This window comes from Prionailurus viverrinus, chromosome C1, assembly GCF_022837055.1.
Source record: "Prionailurus viverrinus isolate Anna chromosome C1, UM_Priviv_1.0, whole genome shotgun sequence".
Taxonomy (NCBI): Eukaryota; Metazoa; Chordata; class Mammalia; order Carnivora; family Felidae; genus Prionailurus; species Prionailurus viverrinus.
In genome coordinates, this window is record NC_062568.1 from 4618895 (window position 1) to 4641457 (window position 22563).

Consider the following 22563-nt stretch of genomic DNA (forward strand, 5'->3'; position numbering starts at 1 on the left):
GGCTGTGTGCTGACAGCTCAGAGCCTGGAGCCTGCTTTGTATTCTCTCTCTCTCTCTCTCTCTCTCTCTGCCCCTCCCCTGCTCACTCTGTCTCTGTCTTTTGAAAATGAATGTTAAAAAAATCAAAAAGCCTCATGAAAAGGAAGTATAACACACACGAGGAGTAAAGAAATGTGGGGTTGGGAGTCTGTGGTCCTGGGTGCGATTGCAGGTTGAGCCACTCTCCAGCTCGACCTTGCTCTCTTGAGCCCAAATGTTCTCACCTGTGAAGTGGAATAACAAGTCTCGACCTTGTAGGAGTTAGAACGCACACATCCACACATGCACATGCACACATCTACGCACGGCCACAGAATGGGGGATGCGCCAAGGGCACCTCTTTGAGCCTCTCAGTGCTAGTACAGGTTCAGCGGATGGGCGCTTTTGCCCTCCTTGTTGCCTCCCCAGAGGCTGGGCCCGTGCCCCCCCCACCCTGCCCCCGTTTTGCCCATCCATAGTGCCTATGCCCGAGGAAGGGACGAGAGTTAAGCCCTCCCCCTAAATTGAAGTGGGTGAGAACAGGAAGCGACCGGTCTCGGACACGCCTTCCCCACGTCTGCACTCCGATCAGAAACCTTCACGGATGCTGCTTTGGTACCCCAGCTCCGCAGCGTGTGGGTTTGAGGCCGCAGCCCCATCGTCCTCCCCGGGGCCTCAGCCAGTGCGTCCAAGAGTGCCTGTTTGGTACCGTGACCCTGCTTTGGCTCACGCTGTGTGTTTGCTTCGTGGGAACGCATCTTCACTCCTCTGAACGTGTCTCAGATTCCCCAGCTGTGAATTTTCACTCATCAAAAATTCTTTCTCGGGGCGCCTGAGCGGCTCAGTCGGTTAAGCGGCCGACTTTGTCTCAGGTCATGATCTCACGGTCCGTGAGTTCGAGCCCCATGTTGGGCTCTGTGCTGACAGCTCAGAGCCTGGAGCCTGCTTCTGTTTCTGTGTCTCCCTCTCTCTCTGCCCCTCCCCCATTCATGCTCTGTCTCTCTCTGCCTTTCAAAAATGAATGAATGTTTAAAAAAAAAATTTAAAAAAATAAAAAAAATTCTTTCTCAGAGAACGAATACCTACCTTCCCTATAGCTTGGTTTATTATACAAACCTACAATTCAGCCGATAAATATCTTGAAGTCAGTCCCTTAACCTGTCTGTCTCGTGGCATAAATTCTTTTTTTTTTTTTTTATTTTTTTTAAATTTTTTTTTTTTTCAACGTTTATTTATTTTTGGGACAGAGAGAGACAGAGCATGAACGGGGGAGGGGCAGAGAGAGATGGAGACACAGAATCAGAAGTAGGCTCCAGGCTCTGAGCCATCAGCCCAGAGCCTGACGCGGGGCTCGAACTCACGGACCGCGAGATCGTGACCTGGCTGAAGTCGGACGCTCAACCGACTGCGCCACCCAGGCGCCCCTCGTGGCATAAATTCTTAATGTAATACTTTTCTCCCTTTGGTTTCAGTTTTTCTTGGAGAGTCATCAGGACATCCTTAATGAAAGGAAATTTCTTGAAATCTCTCTCACTTTGTAATCACCAGATTAGACCCTATAGGTGTCACGTATCGTCTGGCCTCTACCAAGATCACAGTTTCTTATTTGCGTTCTAGGAAAATGGAACGAAAGAGATTATTCTAAAAATAGCGATGCATGGTGCTACGTAGTCATTAATTACTTTATAATGTACTTCCAGAGTCCCTGGCTGTGTGGTAGGGGTTGGGGGACACGAATCCCCAACACCTGCTCTTAAATAATAGGAAAGCAGATCTGGAAACAATGCAGTGACAGGCACGGTCATCAAGCCTGGGGGCTCCCGGTCACAGAAAGAAAAAACATGTGCCCGCAGTGCAGTCAGTAAAGGCTCTTTCATGCAATATTTGACTTTCACTCTTCGGTCTTTTTCTTTTGTAATCTGTCACATGTGTAATTCTTAAATGAATAATATTAATATTTGATATTTTAAAAATTGCTGCTAGTTTCCTGGACCAGTGGTTCTCAGACTTTAGCATGTACCTTGAATCAGAATCACCTGGAGGGCTTCTTAAGGCCCAGATTGTAGCCTGTATTCTGCCCTCCGCTCGCCCCACCCCCTCCCAAGAGTCTCTGATTCTGTAGGTCTGGGATGATGCTGGTGAATTTACATTTGTAGCGAGTTCCCAGGTGATGCTGATGCCTCTGGTCTAGGGACCACCCTTGGAGAACTGCTGGTCTAAACTGCCTTTTAAAAACTGAGAGATCCAATAATATTGGCTTATTGCTTGGCAGTGTTAAAATCCGTAAATTAGTCATTCATTCAAAAACATTGAGCCATCTGTGATGTAATCGGGCACGGTGCAAGCTATGTAGATTGATAGCAACGCCCATGCTGCTCAGAGTGGGTCTCATTCGGTCATTACAACCACCCTGGAAGCCATGTATTGTCATTTTCCATATTTCACTCAAGGGGGACGAGAAGGTCAAAGTCAGTCCTTTGATGTGCTACTCAGCTGAGCTTTGTATGGCCGTCCCTGACCTTTGACTGTGCAAGCCACTGTCCTTTCCACTGTGCCTCTTACCTATGTGTGCTAATTCGATCTGGTTACTTTCTGACTTTGAGATTAATTTTTCCTGATTTTTCTGGATGTCAGCTTTCTTCCATGCTTTTCTGTCTATTGCATATTCCGATTTTAATTACATTTTATTGACTGCCTTTCACAGATGGGCCTTCTATGTCTTCCTTCCTTTGCCCTTGGTTTTTAAATCATGTTTGCATTTGTTCAGATGTGTTTGTTTTTCCCCTGCCAGCAGATCTCACTACTTTTTTTCTGTTAAATAATTCCTGCCTTCTGACTTTGAAATTGGATGCCTCTGAGGTTGAATGTCTAGATGGCCCACAGATTCCTGCTATTTATTTCTTGCTTCAGAGTGCTAATATTAGGCCCTGCATCTCTGCAGCCCCAGCCCAGCTGCTCTGATCCCCCGAGGGCAGGAGCCGAGGCTGGTGGGTTCTCTCCCTGCCATCAGCTTTTCAGTACAAAACGAGTAGCTTCGCCTGACTGCACAGCCAGCTATTAAGAGACCAGGAATGTTAAAAATAGCTCCCGCCACCTTCCCACCTTGGAAGCTTTCAGGATGGCTCTCCAAAGAAACAATTAGATCCTACCTCCCTGAATCAAAGCAACACAGAGGAATAGCTTTGTTTCCGTAAAGGAATCTCGAAGTAAACAAGCACAGAAACAGTTGTGCAGGGAAGCAGGATGTTTAGAAAAGCAACTGATCTATGGCCTTGTTTTTTTAACAGCCTGACTCATTTAGCCAACTTTGCGTACTGGTGATTTATCATTGAACTCGAGAAGGTTTTTCTTCATTACAAGAGCACAACCAGCATAGACAGTGATTTGGGGGTACTGTGGGGTACAGGTTTTTGTTATGTTGCTTGCGATCAAAAGATACTGTTAGGATGTAGTTGTCTCCAAACCATTTGGATGCTCGCAGGAAAACTTAGCCATTTTTCTCTCTATACATGGATGCATTTAAAGTTATGTTTTCTACTTAAGTACAAAATAGTATAAAATTGAAGACTCCAAGTATACATTAGACCAAATGTAATCTGGGAATGCATCCACTGAATGGATTATTCAGTTCAATGCATTTCCTACAAGGTATCTGGTTGCTTTACCATCTGCCGGCCTTCACTTAGTACGTGTGCTTTATTTCGTCCAACATCCTTGCTCATGGTCAGGTGCTCTAAAAGCACTAAGCCTCCATTTGGAGTTGAGAGCTTTGCCAGTCGTCGCATATGTCCTTGAAAGGCATCCTTATTATATATCCCAAGGCATAGCTTTTCTTAAATCTTCTTTGTTGCAGTAGAATGTTCTCCAAAGAAATGATGAAACCTCTGGGATTCCCTAAAAGGAGAGAGCGGTATTTCCAATAGTCTTCTATTTTGGAACTAATTATTACATTATTTATTCAATGAATGGATTTTGATTTCTAACAATGTGCTGAAGGTTCGATATCCCTGCTTCGAAAGGACAGATTTCTGTTTAAGGGAAGATAAAAGGCACTGGGATGAAGACAAGTGTTTGTAATCTGAAGGACCAAGGTCTCATTGACCTAAACCAGGGTTTCTCAACTCTGGCGTGAGAGGCACGTTGGGCTGGTCATTCTTTGTTGTAGGGGACTGTCCTGTGCACTGTGGATGTTCAGCACCATCCTGACTCTTATCTACTAGATGTCAGTAGCACCCCCCAGTGGTGTAACAATAGACAATGTCTCCGGACATCACCAAGTGTTCCCTGGGAGGGGAGCGGGTGTCGGAGGGTAGAGAGAATCATCCTGGTGGAGAATCAGTCTGACCTAGGGAATTAAACCTGGATGGACTGTTGCAGGGCAACGAGTCCTGCTTCAGGTCTGTTGATTTGCCATGTCTTAGGCGCCTGTGGAAGGTGCCGAACGCTTCTTGGAGAAGTAAGACTGAAGCTCGGAAGGGGGTCAGCATAACTTTTCATCCATCCCAGTCTGGCTGGGGAGGAGGGGTCCTTTAGCAGAGCACTTGCTCCACTGTGATGTCCCCTGCATTGGAAGCATAGACCGTGGCAGAACACAAGGTGATTTTAGATAGCACCTGTTTGAGAGGATACATGCGTAGTTTAATAGCCATGTATTTATTTTAATGTGCGTTAGGGAAAAAACAATCACACATTTTGCCCATGCTGTTCTGGGTATTATTGCATAAGGAGAGGCTAAATCTAACTTGAGAGATATGGTTGATTTTAGGGCAGAAGCTTGAAGCAAGTTGATTGATTTGTGCTAGGAAATGTTTAAGTATCGAGGATTCAGAGATTACCGAGAAAGGCGAACTCCCAATTCTTAGGGAATTTGTTGTTGAAAGAAAACCAACAAAGAAAGGCCTTTTGGTTAATAAACATAATTGATGGAGCATGAAGGAACCCTATGGGGGACAGCAGGAGACTCTAGGACAAAGCCCTGCTTCCATGGGTCACCTTCTAGGTGGGGAGGTAACAAGTCTACTTGTGTCTTGTCAAGTAGAGGTACGTGCTAAGAAGAAGAATAAAGAAGGGCTTGAGGCCTGAGGTCCGAGCAGGTGATTTCTGCACAGAGACCCGGCTAATGGCAGGGGTGGCCGTGGAAGGGTGTAGGCTCAGAGGGAACACTTCGTGCAAGGTGGCGGTGGGACTCCAGGGCTGAGGTTTCTGATGGCCACTCTAGGCTTTCCTGCGTAGGGAAGGTGATCTGAAATGATCTTTTGTGTTTGTTCCCTTTCAAGAATTAAACATAAGTCATAGTGATTCTCAAGCTCCATTAAACTTCTCAGCATATACTGGCTTAGCCTTATCTTTCAACTTAAATTCATGCATCAAAAATCAATTATTCAGCTGAACATTTTAATTGAATCGAAGTCTGATAGACGCTCTCATGCACCAAATTATCCCAATCACAACACATTCTTTGCTCGATCTCTGACATCACGTCACCATCTGTGTATGCGGTTCTTCCTCTTTCTGGGGTAAAAGACTCAGACCGCTAAGGGGAGAGCTGTGTTATTCTCGGCTAATTGCAGTTCTTGACCCAAACGAATTAGAACAGGCACTCAGGGGTTGGAGGTTGTTTCCGGGAGAGAGATTTTTGCCTGTCTCCCAAGACCCGGGCATCCGGGACAATTCTCAGGTCCGTGATGAACACACAGAGGCCACTCTTCTCCCTTATTGCCTCCAATGGCAGTAAACACTGGTTCACACTCTCCAAATGGGGTTGATTTCACAACACACAACCCCCTGGATTCATAAGACATCTTGACCTAACTGTTCTGATTTTATCTGTCATTCCCCTCGAGTTTGTAGCAGACTTCCTACCCTGCATCACTGGATTTCACGTCTCCCTACCTGGTGCTGGAGACGACTTTAATGTACTCTCTTATGTCCTCTACTCCTTTATGAAATTCATTTTTAACCCGCCCCCCCCCCCCCCCACCTCTGCTTCCTGCTCTTACAGATGAAACTCCCCTGCATTTCCTGTAGTCCCTTTCCCTAGGTTTATTGCTGACTTTCTTCTGGAGCTTTGTGTTACATGACAGTTTTTTTAAAAAAATTTTTAAATGTTTATTTATTTTTGAGAGAGAGAGAAAGAGAGAGACAGAGTGCAAGTGGGGTAGGCAGAGAGAAAGGGAGACACAGAATCTGAAGCAGGCTCCAGGTTCTGAGCTGGTCAGCACATACCCCATGCGGGGCTCAAACCCATGAACTGCGAGATCATGACCTGAGCCGAAGTCAGACACTTAACTGACTGGGCCACCCAGGCGCCCCTTTGTTACGTAATGGTTTTAAATTCATGCCACACTTCTCTTTCTAGGGCAGGACCACAACTGCTTTCATTGTATCCTGTGTCTCTGTCACATCTTTGTGTGGTCCTGAGGCCACAGCCTGAAAACACCATTAAAGACTGTGAGAAGAAGCTTGGTGACTTTAGGGACAGTTGGACTCCATGGTGGCCACAGTGCAGTGGTGGATGGGGAGAATGTGTGGGGATGAAGGAGGCAGGGGCCGGATCACGTTGTGCCTTTTACCCGTGGAGTCAAGTGTTTGGGTTTTGTTCCCAGCCCTTTGTAAAGCAGGTGGAAGGTTTTAAGAATAATAGGATATAAGCTATGTCTTAAAAAAATCTCTCTGGCTACTCCCACGTGGACTGTAGAATGGATTGTAGGAAAGCAAGATTGGGTAAGGAGATGGGCTTAGGGGGCCTGTCTTAGGTCCTGGTGAGAGGCAATGTTGTCCCGACCTGGACAACGTGAAAGCACCATGTGGTTATAACACTAATTTGGAAGGGGGTCCATGAATGCTTCGGGTTTGGCTAAGAAGGGGCCATATCACTCGTTCTAAGGAAAGGAATGGAGACAGTTACTACTGTTTGCCTTGGTAGTTGGGTATAGACTTTGTCATTGGAAACCTGAATGAAGGAGATTTTCTCTGTTGTGCATTTTTAAGGACGTCTGAATGGCATCCACACCTTTCATGCATACTGCTGGGCCTTTACATGGGCTTTTCTTTGTGCCTTGCCAATATCCCATTGGGAACTTATGAGCTAGGTCTTTAAGTCCTGAAATGCCCATTTGTGTGTGTGTGTGTGTGTGTGTGTGTGTGTGTGTGGGCGCGTGCGCGTGTGTGCATGTGTGTATGTGTGTGTGAGTGTGTGTGTGTGTGTGTGTGTGTTAGAGAAAATTCTCCTGTTAGCAACATGCACGAAATGACCACCTAATACCTTTCTTATCCACTGTGTTGACACAATCATTGCTTTGCTTGAACATTCCACAAGGTCCTCTGAATGTGTGTCACTGCTTTGGTTGGGTGAGGAAATGTCCATGATCAGCATGGTTATTTTATTCCCCAGAGAAGATACCGGCTTCCCGCAAGATGGAAGAAAGAACCCAGGCAAAGCCTTCATGGTCTTGTAAAATTTAAATTCCATTCACTCATTTAGTTTTAACACCTTGGTTATAATATCAAATTAAAAAACAACAGACATGGATGGGTAATTTGTGTATGCCTTAGATGTGCAGTTCAGAATATTATATATAGGTTAATATCAGGGATTTGTCTGACAACTGTAGATTTCTGCTTTCTGCGGGTCTAAGAAATGACTCACTGGTGTTTAAGAGTCCCTGAAACCAGCAACAGGACACTCGCAGTTCCTTGTCCTCTCCCAGATCTGGCTTCAGTTGGCTCAATGCAGTCAGTGATGGCGCTCCTGGGACTTCCGACTAAATTGGAACTACCTTCTTTGACGTCAAGAATCATGCCTGGCCTGGTGTGGACAAGCATCAGGCCTTGAATTACAGCCGGGCAGACACACAGGCTGGTTATTGCTAGTAACTGACCAGCTGGTCACCTGCCGCTGAGGATACTCAGTAATCCCATAATCCCATAATCCCATAATCCCAGCTGTGCTTCCCTGCCTCCCTCACTCCTCCATTGCTGTTTTTCTTTTCCAGTTATATCGAACCTGTAGACATGCCAATATATACATACTTTATAGGTCTAAGTACACACTTTTGCTTATAGTTCCATGTTTCCCCTATTGAAAAAATCTTTGCGAGAAAGCTGTAAAGCTTGAGAGCCAAAAGCAATGATATAGTGACTGGTCCCTGACCTGTGTTCCTCATTAGAGAGGACTATTGGCATTTGAGTAAGAAAATTTTCTTGTACTGGGTCGTCTCGGGCAGGGCAAGACTTTAGAATCTCCACCACTAAGTACTGGTTGGACAATCCCAAACACCCCACACACTGCAATGTGGATTGACCTCTTAGGTTGAAATCCTACTACACTTGAATGCGTAAATACTGGAGCATTTAACAGCGCTTAAGGTTTAATTTATTAGATTTATTAGATAATAGTGAATTAAATGCATGGGAAGATTTGTGTATTATTCGACAAATGGGGTTCTTAAAAAGAAATTGTTGAAATTAATAAATGTAGTTTAAAGTGTTTAATTCAGTTTGTAAATGGGACCGCACATTAAAGAGGCCATTAGAAGTGATCTTAAAAAAAAAATCTCCATTAGTTCGGGATACATCTTGAAGTCTTTACAGGTGAAATGAAATTTGCTTTAAGATACCCCAACAGGGAAAATATAAAACTATGAGAGAGCTAGATGAAATTAAATGGACAGAATGCTAGTGATTTGTTGAAGTTAGGTGATAGAGACATGAGGCTTGTATACTAGTCTCTCTACGTTTAGGTATGTTTAAAACTCCCAAATAAAAAGTTCAAAGAAAGTGAATGTTAAAATTTTCTCTAAAGAACTTCGAAGCTCATGGAATCCTGAATTTTGCTCATATTGTTTCTGTCTGGTAGGGACATATACATCCCTTACAGATGTATGATATCTCATTGGCTTTTGGCTATTTTTAATGATTTTGTGTGATTCTGTGGTCACAGTTTTAAGATCTTCGTGATGGCAGGATTCATGACTCTATATCCCGTAAGCACACTGCTTCTAACAAGCCAGTATTTGTAATTGGCTGTCTTTTTCATGAAGGTACTTTTGTAGTCTGTTGTAGAAGTGTTGAAAGCAGGGATTTAAAGAAAATTTTTGGTAAGCCCAAGAATAACCATGGTGTTTAGGCTGTGTCTATCTATGTCTGTGCATTTCCTTATACATCATCTTCTGTTATTTTCCCTTCATGTTAAACACATGTTTTTGAGCATGTGATGCATGTTGCCTCAGGCATGATGATGCATTTAAGGGATTGGGCTCAGGAGTTTGACTCCCCGTGTGCCATTGTGAAAATCACTTAAACTCCCCAGTTCTCAGTTTCCCCATTCGTGAAACGGACATGGTTATGATACTGACCTCATAGTTTGCAGTGAGGATGAGTTAATGCATAGAAGAAAAAATAAGTGTTCTATTATAGGTATTAGCTATGATTTTTAGTCAGAAACTTATTGGTAGCACTCTTCTGAAAAACAGTTTGCTCTCCCTCATTCTGAATTTAGGGCCGTCATTTGAAGATCTATGAACATACTGTTATCACATTAAGATATTCTGTTCTGCAATTTTGAAACAGCTTTTTGTCCTGGTGTTTGGATTTTTAGTTTATACAACTATTTTATTCATCTTACCACATTCACTAATAAACTACAATCTCCTGAGCTGTTTTCAAGCCTGTAGGGGAGAGTAAGGTTGTACATAAATGCCTCCACATTCACAATCTGTAATTTATACTCGTTTTGCAGGTAATTGAAGCTCAGGCGAATCATTCCTCTTCTAATATCACCGATTTACTTTTGCAATCTCAGATTCAACTGCTAATGACAGTCTTTCAAAACTAATAATTCAGAAAGACAAGTTTTTAAATACTTAATGTACAGCCTAGCAAGGTATAAAATGCTACGGTATGATTATAATCATGTAGAAAATATCTGTGCATAAAAATTTCTGATAGGAATCATCTCCAAATTATTCAGAGTCTGTCACTCAAATAACAGAACTAAGGGCAGAGCCTCTTTCTGTTTGACATCTTGTGTTCAAAGTTTCTTTCATAGCCATTTTCCACTTTAAAGTGAATTTATTTCTCTGGAGGGCTTTGTTTTCAAAGTTACTAAGTAATGTGGAATTTATTCACTTAAAATTGTTTTGATGTTTATTTTTGAGAAAGAGAGAGAGAGAGAGAGAGAGAGAGAGAGAGAGAGAGAGAGAGAGTTCAAGCGGGGCAGGGGCAGAGAGAGAGAGGGAGACACAGAATCCGAAGCAGGCTCCGGGCTCTGAGCTGTCAGCACAGATCCTGACATGGGACTCAAACCCACAAACTGTGAGATCATGACCTGAGCTGAAGTCAGATGCTCAAGCGACTGAGCCACCCAGGCTCCCCTAATGTGGAATTTATTTAAAGCTTTTGGGTTGCATTCTCATAGATGGGAGTCCTTACTTCCGTATCACACATGTGTTTATGTTACTGTCCAATGAAATCCCCGCCAGAGTCTTGCTTCACAGAGAATTTACTAGGCTGGATGGGATTCAAATAAAACCAAGAATAATATATTCAGGTGCTTAACATTATGTGTGTCTCAATCTCTTTATCTTTAAAATGAAGGAATGGGGCATGGCATTAACACAGAACGGTTCTTCCAGCTGGAAAGTATAAATTAAAGAAATTTTAATGACTAGCGTTTTTCCTTGTGCTTTTTAAAAATAGGTATTGGGATGACACTGACACAGGGAAGGTGGCTGTCCTCTAAGTTAGATGGCCTCTCAGTTAGATGGCCTCTCGTCTACAAACACATTGTAGACTGTGTTTTGTCCTGTGTCAGAAGGAAGCTGGGAACCCTCAGTTTCTGAAGGTTCTGACTCGTATTTCAAAGTAAAGTGCAGGGCTAAGGCTGAAGGAAAGTCTCTCCTTGCAGTAAAAGATTTTTGCAAAGTAAATGATTTTTGAACTGTGATTCTAAACTGCTAAGACTGTTTCTCATTGCAAAACCAAAGCAGACCGAGGAGGAGTGGCTGGGTGGGGGGCTCTTTTGCTCAAAGCTGCTGCTTTTGGTGGGTGGGGTACTGATTAGACTCCATCAGTTCCTGGGGTAGTTCGCAATGGTTTTGGAATAACACATTTTATAAAATATCTATCTTGTTTTATTCAGGTTATACTGGAGAGCTGTGCCAATCCAAGATTGATTACTGTATCCTAGACCCATGCAGAAATGCAGCAACATGCATTTCTAGTCTCAGTGGATTCACCTGCCAGTGTCCAGAAGGTAAGTATTATTGCCTAAGGATACCTGTTTTTCCTTCCCATTTTTAACCCATAAACTACTTTGATCAGCTTTAAATTTCTGAAAACCTCCGTGCGAGAGAACTTCCTCCATTTGTTCCATTTATAAAGCGAAATATAAGGTAGTCTTTTCTTTAAAAAATCTGTGCTAGAATAGCTTGAGAATTATGTTTGAATGTTAGACATAATCTAGGAATTTCTGTGATTTTACTTACACCTTGAAAATGAATACATATAACACAGTGATAACTATAAGTTTTTTCCTAAATTTCACGCGTTAAATTTTCAAAATTTTGTTTGTTTTAGATACCAGTGCACATAAAAAATATTTCAACATGAAGTTCACCTGCTTTTATTTTATTTTATTTTATTTTATTTTATTTTATTTTATTCTTAAAAAATGTTTATTCCTTTAGGCAGGGAGAGGGTGTGAGCAGGGGAGGGGCAGAGAGAGAGGGCGAGAGAGCGAGAATCCCAAGCAGGCTCCGAGCTCTTAGCGCAGAGCCGGATGCGGGACTCCATCTCCCGAACCTGGGAGGTCATGACCTGAGTGAAAATCAAGAGTTGGACGCGCGACGGACTGAGCCACTCGGGTGCCCGTCACCTGCTTTTATTTTTAAATCAACTTTCTAACACCTTAGAAACTTCAAGTTATCTGGAAAGTCACATCTTTTGAGCTACTTTTATTTTTATTTATTTATTATTTATTTTAATGTTTATTTTTGAGAGAGAGAGAGAGAGAGAGAGAGAGAGAGAGAGCGCGAGCAGGGGAGGGGCAGAGAGAGAGGGAGACAGAATCCGAAGCAGGCTCCACGCTCTGAGCTGTCAGCACAGAGCCCGGCTCGGGGCTGGAACTCGTGAAGCACGAGATCGTGACCTGCGCCGAAGTGCCACCCAGGTGCCCTTTTAGCTACTTTTAGTTAAAAAAAAGTTTTACAGTTAGAGTAGTTCGACCTGAAGGGGCAGGCAGGTGACCATAGTTAGCAAGCTGGTTTTCAAGATACGATTTTGTACTCAGAGGAAGTTCTCATTTCCGCTTGGAGGGATGTTATGGAAGGGATTACTTTTTTTTAAAAAAATTTTTTTTTTTCGACGTTTTTATTTTATTTTTGGGACAGAGAGAGACAGAGCATGAACGGGGGAGGGGCAGAGAGAGAGGGAGACACAGAATCGGAAACAGGCTCCAGGCTCCGAGCCATCAGCCCAGAGCCTGACGCGGGGCTCGAACTCACGGACCGCAAGATCGTGACCTGGCTGAAGTCGGACGCTTAACCGACTGCGCCACCCAGGCGCCCCTGGAAGGGATTACTTTTAACACTAATGTTGTAAGAATCACCTGATGTTAGAGTTTTTTGTTCTTTATTTTTTTGAGTTTTATTTATTTATTTATTTACTTATTTATTTTTATTTTTTAACGTTTATTTATTATTGAGAGACAGAGCACGAGCAGAGGAAGAACAGAGAGAGGGAGACACAGAATCTGAAGCAGGCTCCAGGCTCTGAGTTGTCAGCAAAGAGCCTGACGCAGGGCTTGAACTCTCGAACTGTGAAATCATGACCTGAGCCGAAGTCGGTCTCTTAACCGACTGAGCCACCCAGGTGCCCCTAGAGGTTTTTGTGTTTGTTTGTTTGTTTTTAAAACCGGCATGTCAGCTCCTGATCCGTAGAGGTACGCGGACAACTGCATAAAGTGTGAGGACATCGTCTGCAGAGATGAAGTGTAGGGTCTGAGTGCATACACTCTGGAACCATCTCTGGGCTCCACATTACCCTACCCTGCCCCTGGCTGAGAGGCTGCAGGGCAGCAGTGGTTCGGCACGGCACTTGCTGAAAGGCCACCAACCTCCCAGGTGACCCGGGGGCTCAGGGTTGCAGCATCTCCTCCTCCTCAGTGTTTTGAAGACCGGACGTGAAGAAGTGAATCCTGTCCCCCAGCTTCCGCTCACCTGTGCAGGCGTGGGAGCTGCGCCCCCAGGTTGCTTGTGCTTGCGATGTATGTGGTTACCATGGCAGTGGAGTAGAGTGTGTTTGAGAAAAGTGTGTTTCACCCTCCCCTTGGGTCTCTGGAGCGAATGGAAAACGCGGGCATGTTGAAAGGGGTTGAGGGCTGAGCAAGCAGCACGCATTGTCCCTCACACATGGAGCTCTGCGGATTTTCAGGGCTTCGCTGCACCCTGGGTCAGGCGGTTGCCAACCAACTGGTTGTAGCCTGTGCTTGCGGTCAGGGGTGGGCGTCAGGGTCACCAGCCGATTGACTGCAGCAAATCATGAATCCCCCCCGCCGCCGCCCGCTCCTCCTAAATGTGGGCTAGAATGAGACTGCATACTTCCCAGAACCGTTCCGGGTACAAATGGGGGGATTCTTGCGAAAGAGCTTTGAAAACTCCAAATTGCTTATTTTTACAGTTTTGACTGTCACCAGAAGGTTAAAATGAGACCCCAGAGGCTCATAGAGGCAGTGACTTCAAACATCACAGCAGCCATAAAGGATGGCCCTCGAAGCGGGACCCAGTGGTTTTACTTTCCCTCATACCGCCATTTTTTCCTAGCGCATAAAGATGGCCGAGCACTTCCTGTTTGCCAGGCGCTGCGCTGGGCGTTGGGACTTAAGGGCTAGTGGAGCCGAGATGGGGCCTCCCGTGGCGCATCCACAGATAAATGTGTAATTACAGCAGGACCAGGGCCTTGAAGATGTCCAAAAGGGAGCTGTTTAGTCTCGGACAGCTGGGCGTGGTGCCCCCATGTGGAGACCCTGAGTGAGGACAGGGAGGAGAGCGGCGGAGTTGAGGGCATCACCGATGAGGGAAGATGGTGAGGAAGAAAGTGGGTGATGGGAAGCTGATGTATGCATGGCTTCACGGGGCTTTGTGTGCCCAGGTGGGACATTTCCTCTTCATCCTGAGCGGGAGACGGGGGCTTAGGTCTGGAGCCTGTTTCCACCACTGACTCACCAGCTCTGTCTCATGGGCAAGTGAGTTCATACCTCTCGCTCTCTGTCTCAGTTTGCTAATCTGTAAATTGGGGAAATGCTAATGCCCACTTAATAGGGACAGTGAGGATTAAATGAGACGTTTCAGGTACAGTAGTTAGCACAGTGCCTGGCTAAATGGCTGTTCAGTATTAGCTGCTTCATCGTTACTGTTTTCCTAGTAACAATTACTGTTGAACCATTGATGAATTTAAATGGGAATTTGTCATTTTCATCCCCAAACAATGTGGAACATAGAGTGGGAGTAAGGAGGAGAGTTTGGAGATTGTTGTAGAAGTCCAGGGAACAGGTGTTGACTGTTAGAAGGGGAAGGGTGGGGCTTAGAAAGGAGGGAAGCTGATGGATTTGGGAGAACTTGAGAGGTCAAGTGAGGGGGCCTGAGATGGGTGGGTGATGGGGGGGAGGGGCAAGCTTGTTCCCTCTGTCAGTCTGTGGCAGGCTGTGCCGTTCCTGGAGAAAAAGAAATGCAGAGCACAAGTGTTCTATTTTGGACGTGTTGAGTTTGAGCGGCCTTTGTGACATCCAAGTGGAGCTGTCAGCTGTGAATTTGGAAGCTGGCGGAGAAGTCTGGGCCAAGTCCAAATGCAGACCCATTAGCCCATAGATGGCAGTTTGAACCTTGGCATCCGGGGGATTGTCTAGGGAGCCTTCATTTTTATCCAGTGGCCTGTCAGTTCCTCCACGCTGTCTAGATAAAGCCTAGGGGAAATGTGACGCTCTGGAATGCAAAGAATGAAGACCAATTTCCCGACAGTCTTTGTGTGAAGAGTTTTTTCAGAGGTTCACCTTCACTGAAGACAGACCAGGGAAAAGGGGCTTTACTTCCAGTTCTGAAGAATTCATTGCAGTGTTTTGGAGCCTCTTAGTAGGAGTGTGAGGCCGTGACCGGGTGGCTTGCGTTTTTGAACCAGCCCCTCCCACTGGCTTGTTCTCTGGGTGCTTGTGGTAGAAAATAATGTTTATAGAACACGTCGCGTCTCCAGGATCCCTCTCGTTTCCGGCACACTGTGAAGACAAGTTTGGAAAGTGTCTTGAGTCCACAGAACGTTCTGGACTTCTGAGCTAGCATTAGGACCCTTCCTGCCTCCTTTTTTTCCTTTCTTTCCTTTTTTTTTTTTTTCTTTTTCTCCAGTGATGAACGTTTTCTTGTCATGTTTGCTTTATACACGTGCATTTACGTGTATAGTTTGTTTCTTTGCAAAGTAATTTGAGATGAGAAACATCATGGCTCTTCATCCCCAAATAAATCAGTTTGTGTTTTTTGAGAATTAGCACAGTCTTCTTTAGATCTTACGGTGCACCTAGAAAATTATCACACCTAAGAAATTTAGTAATTGTTTCCTCATATTACGTACTATGCGTCCTTTTTTCATTTATTCCTTTATGTGTATTAATTCTGTCTGCCCTGGTTCCCTGTGTTCTCTTGAGAGGGAGGGAAAACCGCACGCCAGGAGCATTTAATGCCACATTTTATATTAGGAGGAGGTTAATAAAAATGTGTGAAATGAACGAATTATAAAAGTCAGCACCTCAGTATCACTCTGTAGTCTGCCAGCACCTCTGATCCTTACGACAATTCTATGAAGCAGATGCTATTAATATCTCCATTTAACATATTGGGAAACTGAGGCACAAGGGGATCAAATAACTTGCCTGTGATCACATAGCTAGAAATTTAAACTCAGGCACCTTGGCACTGGCCTTCTTAACCATCGTCCTATAGTGTCTCTAAATACATCCTTCAGGGGCGCCTGGTTGGCGCAGTCGGTTAAGCGTCCGACTCCAGCCAGGTCACGATCTCGCGGTCCGTGAATTCAAGCCCCGCGTCGGGCTCTGGGCTGATGGCTCAGCGCCTGGAGCCTGTTTCCGATTCTGTGTCTCCCTCTCTCTCTGCCCCTCCCCCGTTCATGCTCTGTCTCTCTCTGTCCCAAAAATAAATAAACATTGAAAAAAAATTTAATAAATACATCCTTCAAAATACACTCGGTCTCATTTTTTTTTTTTTTAAAGATGATCTCTGTAACAATAGTCATGAATAGAATAAATGCCAAGTTTGTTGGGTTCTAAAACTTTTAAATGTCCCTGCTAAAAATTTCTGAAGTCTGGGAAAAGCTGGAAAAAATTTTTTTCATATATATAAAAATTTACATAAATTTAAATATATATGTATTTCTTTTTTGTAAGAACGTTGAAATCCTTTTACAGCAGTTCCCTCCCAGTCCGGAAAGCTGTTACAACTAGGTTTTCCCTCTGGATAGTGCTTTCAACTCAGCACATTCACATCCTGGCTCTTTTCCATCCTTTTCCTCTTCATTCTGTTTCTTTCAAGGATCCTTCTGCATCCAACCTGGACCAGGTCCTCCGAGGTTGGAGTCCTTCCTGACTATCTGTCTCTTTGACTCTCGCCTCCTTTTTAACCTCTTTCCAAAAGTTCAAAGTCAGTGAGGCCCGCGAGACAGCTTGTGTTGTAATTATCATTTAAGCTCTCCTTCTGGAAGGTTTCTGCTTTCCTCCTACACTTAGGTTTTTATTCTTTGTCAACAGGTTCTGTCTTTTCTCTGAATTTCTACTTAACGTTCACTGGGCCCACATTTGAAAAGTGCAGTTTTGGATTGTGGTTCCTGTGCAGGTGACAAGAAGCAAAAGTAAAAATGTCAGGAGTGTTTTCTTGCAGATACTTGAACAAACAACAGCAGCAAAGAGGAGAAATTAGAAGCTGATCTTTTTGCCTACGTGTTTACTCTGTACGCAGATACTGTCTTTATGTTTGGTTTAGAACTTTGAGATCCTTCAATTTTAAACCAAATGCATTTTAATTCTGAAGACATCTAATTATATATACTTACCATCACTGCCTATTGGTATTTAAATATGTAAATTTAAATATATGAATACATTTAAATACATACGTAAATAAAATCTGAATATAACTGTCTAGCCGTCCTCTCTGCTTCAGTACCTCTGAATTTTTATTTTGTCCGCCTCAGAATTTGAAGTAGACCACCACACAGACTAATAGGGAATAAAAAGAACTTGGTAGAGATGAAAGCATTCAGCAGTAAAGCACATTTGTGGGTCCTACAGGTATGTTGATCTGCATCATGCAGGGCACAGAATCACATTGCAGAGAACCTGATCGCTTGCCTGGTATCTACCTTGGCGTGCGGCGACCAGAGACTGACGTGAGAATATGGAGCTCCAGGCACTAGGTTTGAGAACATATCATTGCATCCAATAGGTTGTAAAAACATTAGTCAGAGGTTATTTTCTGGTGTCACACTTGCTGATGGGAGTACAGACCCACAGAGTTTGTGTGAGCAGCTCTTGCCCTGCAATTCTGAAGGCAGATACTGCATCCAGGGAGGGGACCTGCTTCCACACCGGACTCCACTGTCAGCCATGCAGGTCTTGTAACTTGGAAACTCCGTAGCCACGTGTGGTTAGTGTCCTCCTCTGGCCCGGAGGTTAGTAGACCCGAGTCTGGGGCCAGAGAGGAGGCGGGGGAGTGGGGTGGTTACAAGTGTGGATTGAGGGTCCCATCGCTTGTGTTTGAATGCTGGACCTGTCCCCTGTGAAGCTAGCTCTGTGCTTCTCCGGGGCTCATTTTTCCACTTAGAAAATGGGGATGATATTAGGACATGCTTTTTATAAGTTGGTGTGAGGAACAGAAAAGCCCTCAGCTCTGTGCTTGGCAAAGAGTAAGTACTGAATAGTATTAGCGATGATGATGATGGTGGTGATGGTGGAGAATTTAGCCATATCACCTTGGGTGAGTCGTACAGTTTTCATCTCCTCCAGCCATTGTTTTCTTGTTTTAATGATGAAGATTGACTATTACCTTTAAGGGACCCTATTCCTGATAGTCTCTGATTCACATACATCAGCCTAAGAGCCCCTTGCTGAGTCAATAAATCCAGCTTGTTGTTTCAAGTAATGTTTACAGAGAAAAGTTTCATAACCTCTAAACGACTCCCTAAAACTTAATGTCAGCCCTCGGGCCCTGTAAGTCAAATCCCATTGCAACAAGCTCCAAGGGTTTATCCAAACTATTTTTGTTTTTCTACATTTTATAGCCTTGAGTAATCTAGCCATAAAAATCCTTTTGTCCAACTCAAATGTCAGTGGTAATGCTTTTCATCTTAGAGGGATTTACAGGCAATAGCCACACATGTCATAAAAATTATCCCCGAGATAATGTGTATTGTTCAGAAACCGGGCATGTTACCCAATAAGGATTTAGGAGTCATACAGTCCTAGGATTTGGTTGTTTTTCCCCAGTATCCTGATAGGTAGGATTTCGGTGAAAGCACTCTCTTAGGACCTTATTAAACTGCATGTATTTACATAAGAAATGTGCAACATGTCCTCGTAAAATTACCAGGCCTGAATAAGGTACTGTTCTTATTTTTTGGAAAATTTGGCCCTATCCCTAAATCACCACATCATTTAGGAACTGTAGCAGCTGAGATCCTCGGCGCTCCAAGAGGCATGTAGTTTCACCTCTTGGAAACAGAGCAGGCTTTAAGACTTACTAAGTGTGAGTAAAACTTTATTTCTGCTCTTGGTGTATGCTGATTAATTTTTGGTGTACAGCTAAGTTCATATTTCTTTTCTTTGTGTCCCCACATAGCACAGTTTCTCTGAGATTGTTTAACTAAAAATACCGCGAGGGATTTTGCTTGCCCGCTTCCCCCATTCGCGGTGGGACCAGATGCACTCACCTTAGTACATGACCAGGGTCCTGTCATCTTTAGCGCTGCTGCCCTCCTGGGAACCGTTCTGATGCCCAGGTTAGTGGTGGCAGATGACAGTTGGAAGTTGCAACGTGACAAGTGAATGGAGAAATAAATCATGATACCTTGGTGCTTTTCTTTTTAAGAAGAGGTAGGGGATCCCTAATAGGTAAATACAAATCCCGATTTCTTGAGGTGTGTGTCCAGATCTGCAAGGGAAAGTTATTTAGCGCTCTAAAAACTTTTTGGCTTTAAATATTTGGGTAGATGGCCTAAATTTCAACTGTCATTTCTCTTGTGGCTTCAGAAATCCCCACGGCATCGGCGGTAACCATGACAACGAGGACATCTGCCATTTGTTGAGTGCCTGCTATGTGTTTGGTGCTTGAAGTTAGTATTTGGTGTAAGTTAGCAGTTAGCTGCTGAGGCTCAGATAGATGTTGCTGCCTGAGTTTGAATCTGTGTTTGATCACGTTTTACTTGGGGACCTTGGGCAAGTAAACCTAAATCCTCTGTGCCTCATTTTCTGCATCTGTGGAGTGAAGATAGTATTAGTACCAACCTAATGAGGTTGTTACAAGGATTAAATGTGTATACAGTACTCAGAACAGTGGGGTAAGTGATTAATATAAGTGTACAAGGTGTATACGTGTACAAGGTAGGTCCCGAGGCTCTAAGGTCCTGGTGGACCCGGGTGAAGACTAGGTTTGTCTAACTCTGGAGTCCGTTTTCACTCTGCTGAACTAAGCTCCTTCTCTGGTCAAGTTCACCTTTGTGACAACTAGCTGGTTGGGTACAGGTCTGCTTTCCGCCCTGGGTCTCTAGGCTTGTCGAGGGCAGTGATGCTCAACTTTTTTTTGGTATTCCTTAGCACAGCTGGCACTTAGGTACCTATGAGCCTTGTGTTGAATGTCTTGAGTGAGTAAATATCTCAAAACTGTTTCAACAGTTCAACAGTGTCATTTAATATGGGAAGAGACTGGAGCCAAGATGAGTTAACCAGGGTCCACTAATGTAACCAGATGACTATCATTGGTTAGACTCATTGCAAACTCAAGCCAGCAGTGAGGCCGGTGGGGGGTGAGGGGGTGGGAAGGGAGGCTCTGATCTCATCCAGGATCCCATTCAGCATGATTTAGGTGTCATCAGAGACTTGGGCAGAGTTGATATACAGAATTGGGGGATCCCTTCTCTGGCTGTCTTCTTTCCTAGGACCCTTTCCCATTCCTCATGGTGTGCCTGTCCCCATGGTGGTTCCTAGCAGGCTTAATGCTAGCGTCTTTGTGTCCTTGGGCCATAGTCACATCCAAGGCTGCCTGCAGGGTGGGGCTCCCCAAACGTGAAACTACCCCCATGCCAGCTGCTGCCTCTATGTTCTGACTTTCCTCTAAAACCCTGTCCACTTTTGTTCACTTTCCAGAGCCAGGTAGTGGTGGGGTTATTTGGCCTGGAGCTAACTGTTGTTATTTGTGGGACAATCTGTTAAGAAAGTTTATTTCTCCATATAAGAAGCCGAGTGCCCATATAATTGTTTTTAACAGCAACAAAGATCCTTTACAATGGAAATACAAATATTGTAGAGGCACCTGGGTGGCTCAGTCAGTTAAGTGTCAGACTTCAGCTCAGGTCATGATCTTACAGCTCATGGGTTCAGCCCACGTTGGGCTCTGTGCTGACAGCTCAGAGCCTGGAGCCTGCTTTAGATTCCTCTCTCCTTCTCTCTCTGCCCCTCCCCTGCTCATGCTTTGTCTGTCTCTCTCTCAAAAATAAATAAACATTTAAAGAAAAAAAAAAGAAATACAAATATCCTAAAAGTAAGTATAATTTTTATTTTTCCCTGCAGTGGAATTTATCTCCATATACGTATATACTCATATATATGTATATGCATATGCATAAGCATATGTATGTATGTGTGTGTGTGTGTATATACACACACACACACACACACACACACACACACTCTGTTTTAGATAATTGGAAGAGGCTGGAGACAAATTTTTGTCTGACTTGGACCAAAGTACCATGCGATGTGGTCCTGGGTCTTATTGTGAACAGTTCAGATCTGGGCTCAGAGTCCTATAAGCGTGTTAAGGTGGGGCCGACAGAGAGACCTGGCCTAAGAGAATTGAACACCCACACAGCTGTGAAAGTAGAAGAATGTTGGTTAATTACTTTATCATCTTCCATTTTTGGCTAAATAGCTCTTTCTTTGGCTTGGTTTTTCCAACCAAGTTCTCATGTCCTGAGACCTGATGTCATACTGATGAAAGGGCCCCAAAGATAGATGCTTAGGTTTCCCCTCCTATCACATAGCCCATTCTTGAAGCATTTTTCAATTGTCTTCTAATTGCCCCAAGTATGTTTGGTTGTAATTTATATGAAGACCTTGTCCCTTCCTCACCTTCAGCTCCTGACTCTACACTGAGTAATGCATCTGGTCACTGTACATCCGGGCATGCATGTGGGCTGATGTCACCACTGTCTTCTCTCACTGTATTTGACCATCACCCTCTGCTCTGTTACAGTCTGGGACTTCATATCACACTTTAAATAGTTTTATCATTTTTCCCTTCGCTATCAGAGAATCCAATGCTCAGATGAGCTCAAAGAAAAAGAAACACCCGTATGATTCCATCCCCATGAGAGATCACTTTGAATTTTAGGCAACTATCTTTGAAGTCTCTTTTTCATGTGCATTTGGAAAAACTAAAATTGGATCTTACTGTGCATTCTCGTTTGTAATGAGCTTCTTAAACTGAACAATGTGTTCCAAATGTTATCGTTCATTATTTTCTTAAAGAACTGTTCTTAGTGGCTGCATTTTATACCATCATATGAATGTGGCATAATGGATTTAATGAACGACCTAATCGTCCACGTACTATTTATTGATCACCTACTTTGCGGCACTTACTGTGCTAATGATGAGGGATCTAGGAGTGAACAAGACAGATGGAGCTCTGGTTTGTGGTTTTTGAGACAGTGTAGACATGTGATCAGGGATGTGGCCGAGCTCTGCTGGGATGATCCAGTGTGCTTCGGAAGGGGGCCCCCCCACCCAGACCGGGGGCTAGAAGAAAAGTCAGAAAATGTTCCAAGGGAAGTGATGTTTCCACAGAGACCTGAAGGGAAGGCAGCACCAAGATGAGTAAGTTAGGCCGGTGGGGAGAGGACAGTCTCCCAGGAAGAGAACATCGATAGCATCGATAGCATGCGGGAAGGTGCAGCAGAGAGGGGGTGCCAGGTTTGAAGAACAAAATGGAGCTCAGCAGAGCTGTACGCAGAATGTGACGGAGTGTGGGCGGCATGGGTGAGGGACTGGCGTAGAAGCCAGCCCAGCAGGCCTTCAAACACACGACAAGGGGATCAGGCCTTCAAACACCACCACAAGGGGATCAGGGCTTCAAACTCACGACAAAGGGATCAGACTCCACCCGACAGTGTTGTGGGGGGGGGGGTGGCACCGTGATTAGTTTCAGCAGGGGAGGGGCAGAGCTTTAGCGTTTGGGAGAAATTACAGTGGCTGAAGGAGGAATAATGGATCAGAGG

General features: G+C 44.3%; 1 protein-coding gene across 1 annotated transcript in view; it reads left to right on the forward strand.

The window, feature by feature from the left end:
- DNER (delta/notch like EGF repeat containing) overlaps positions 1-22563 on the forward strand; it is a 321726-nt gene that overhangs the window by 213563 nt on the left and 85600 nt on the right. The window contains exon 7 of the mRNA XM_047873611.1: positions 11159-11272. Within this exon, the coding sequence (XP_047729567.1) occupies positions 11159-11272 (114 nt within the window). The remainder of the gene's footprint in view (positions 1-11158; positions 11273-22563) is intronic.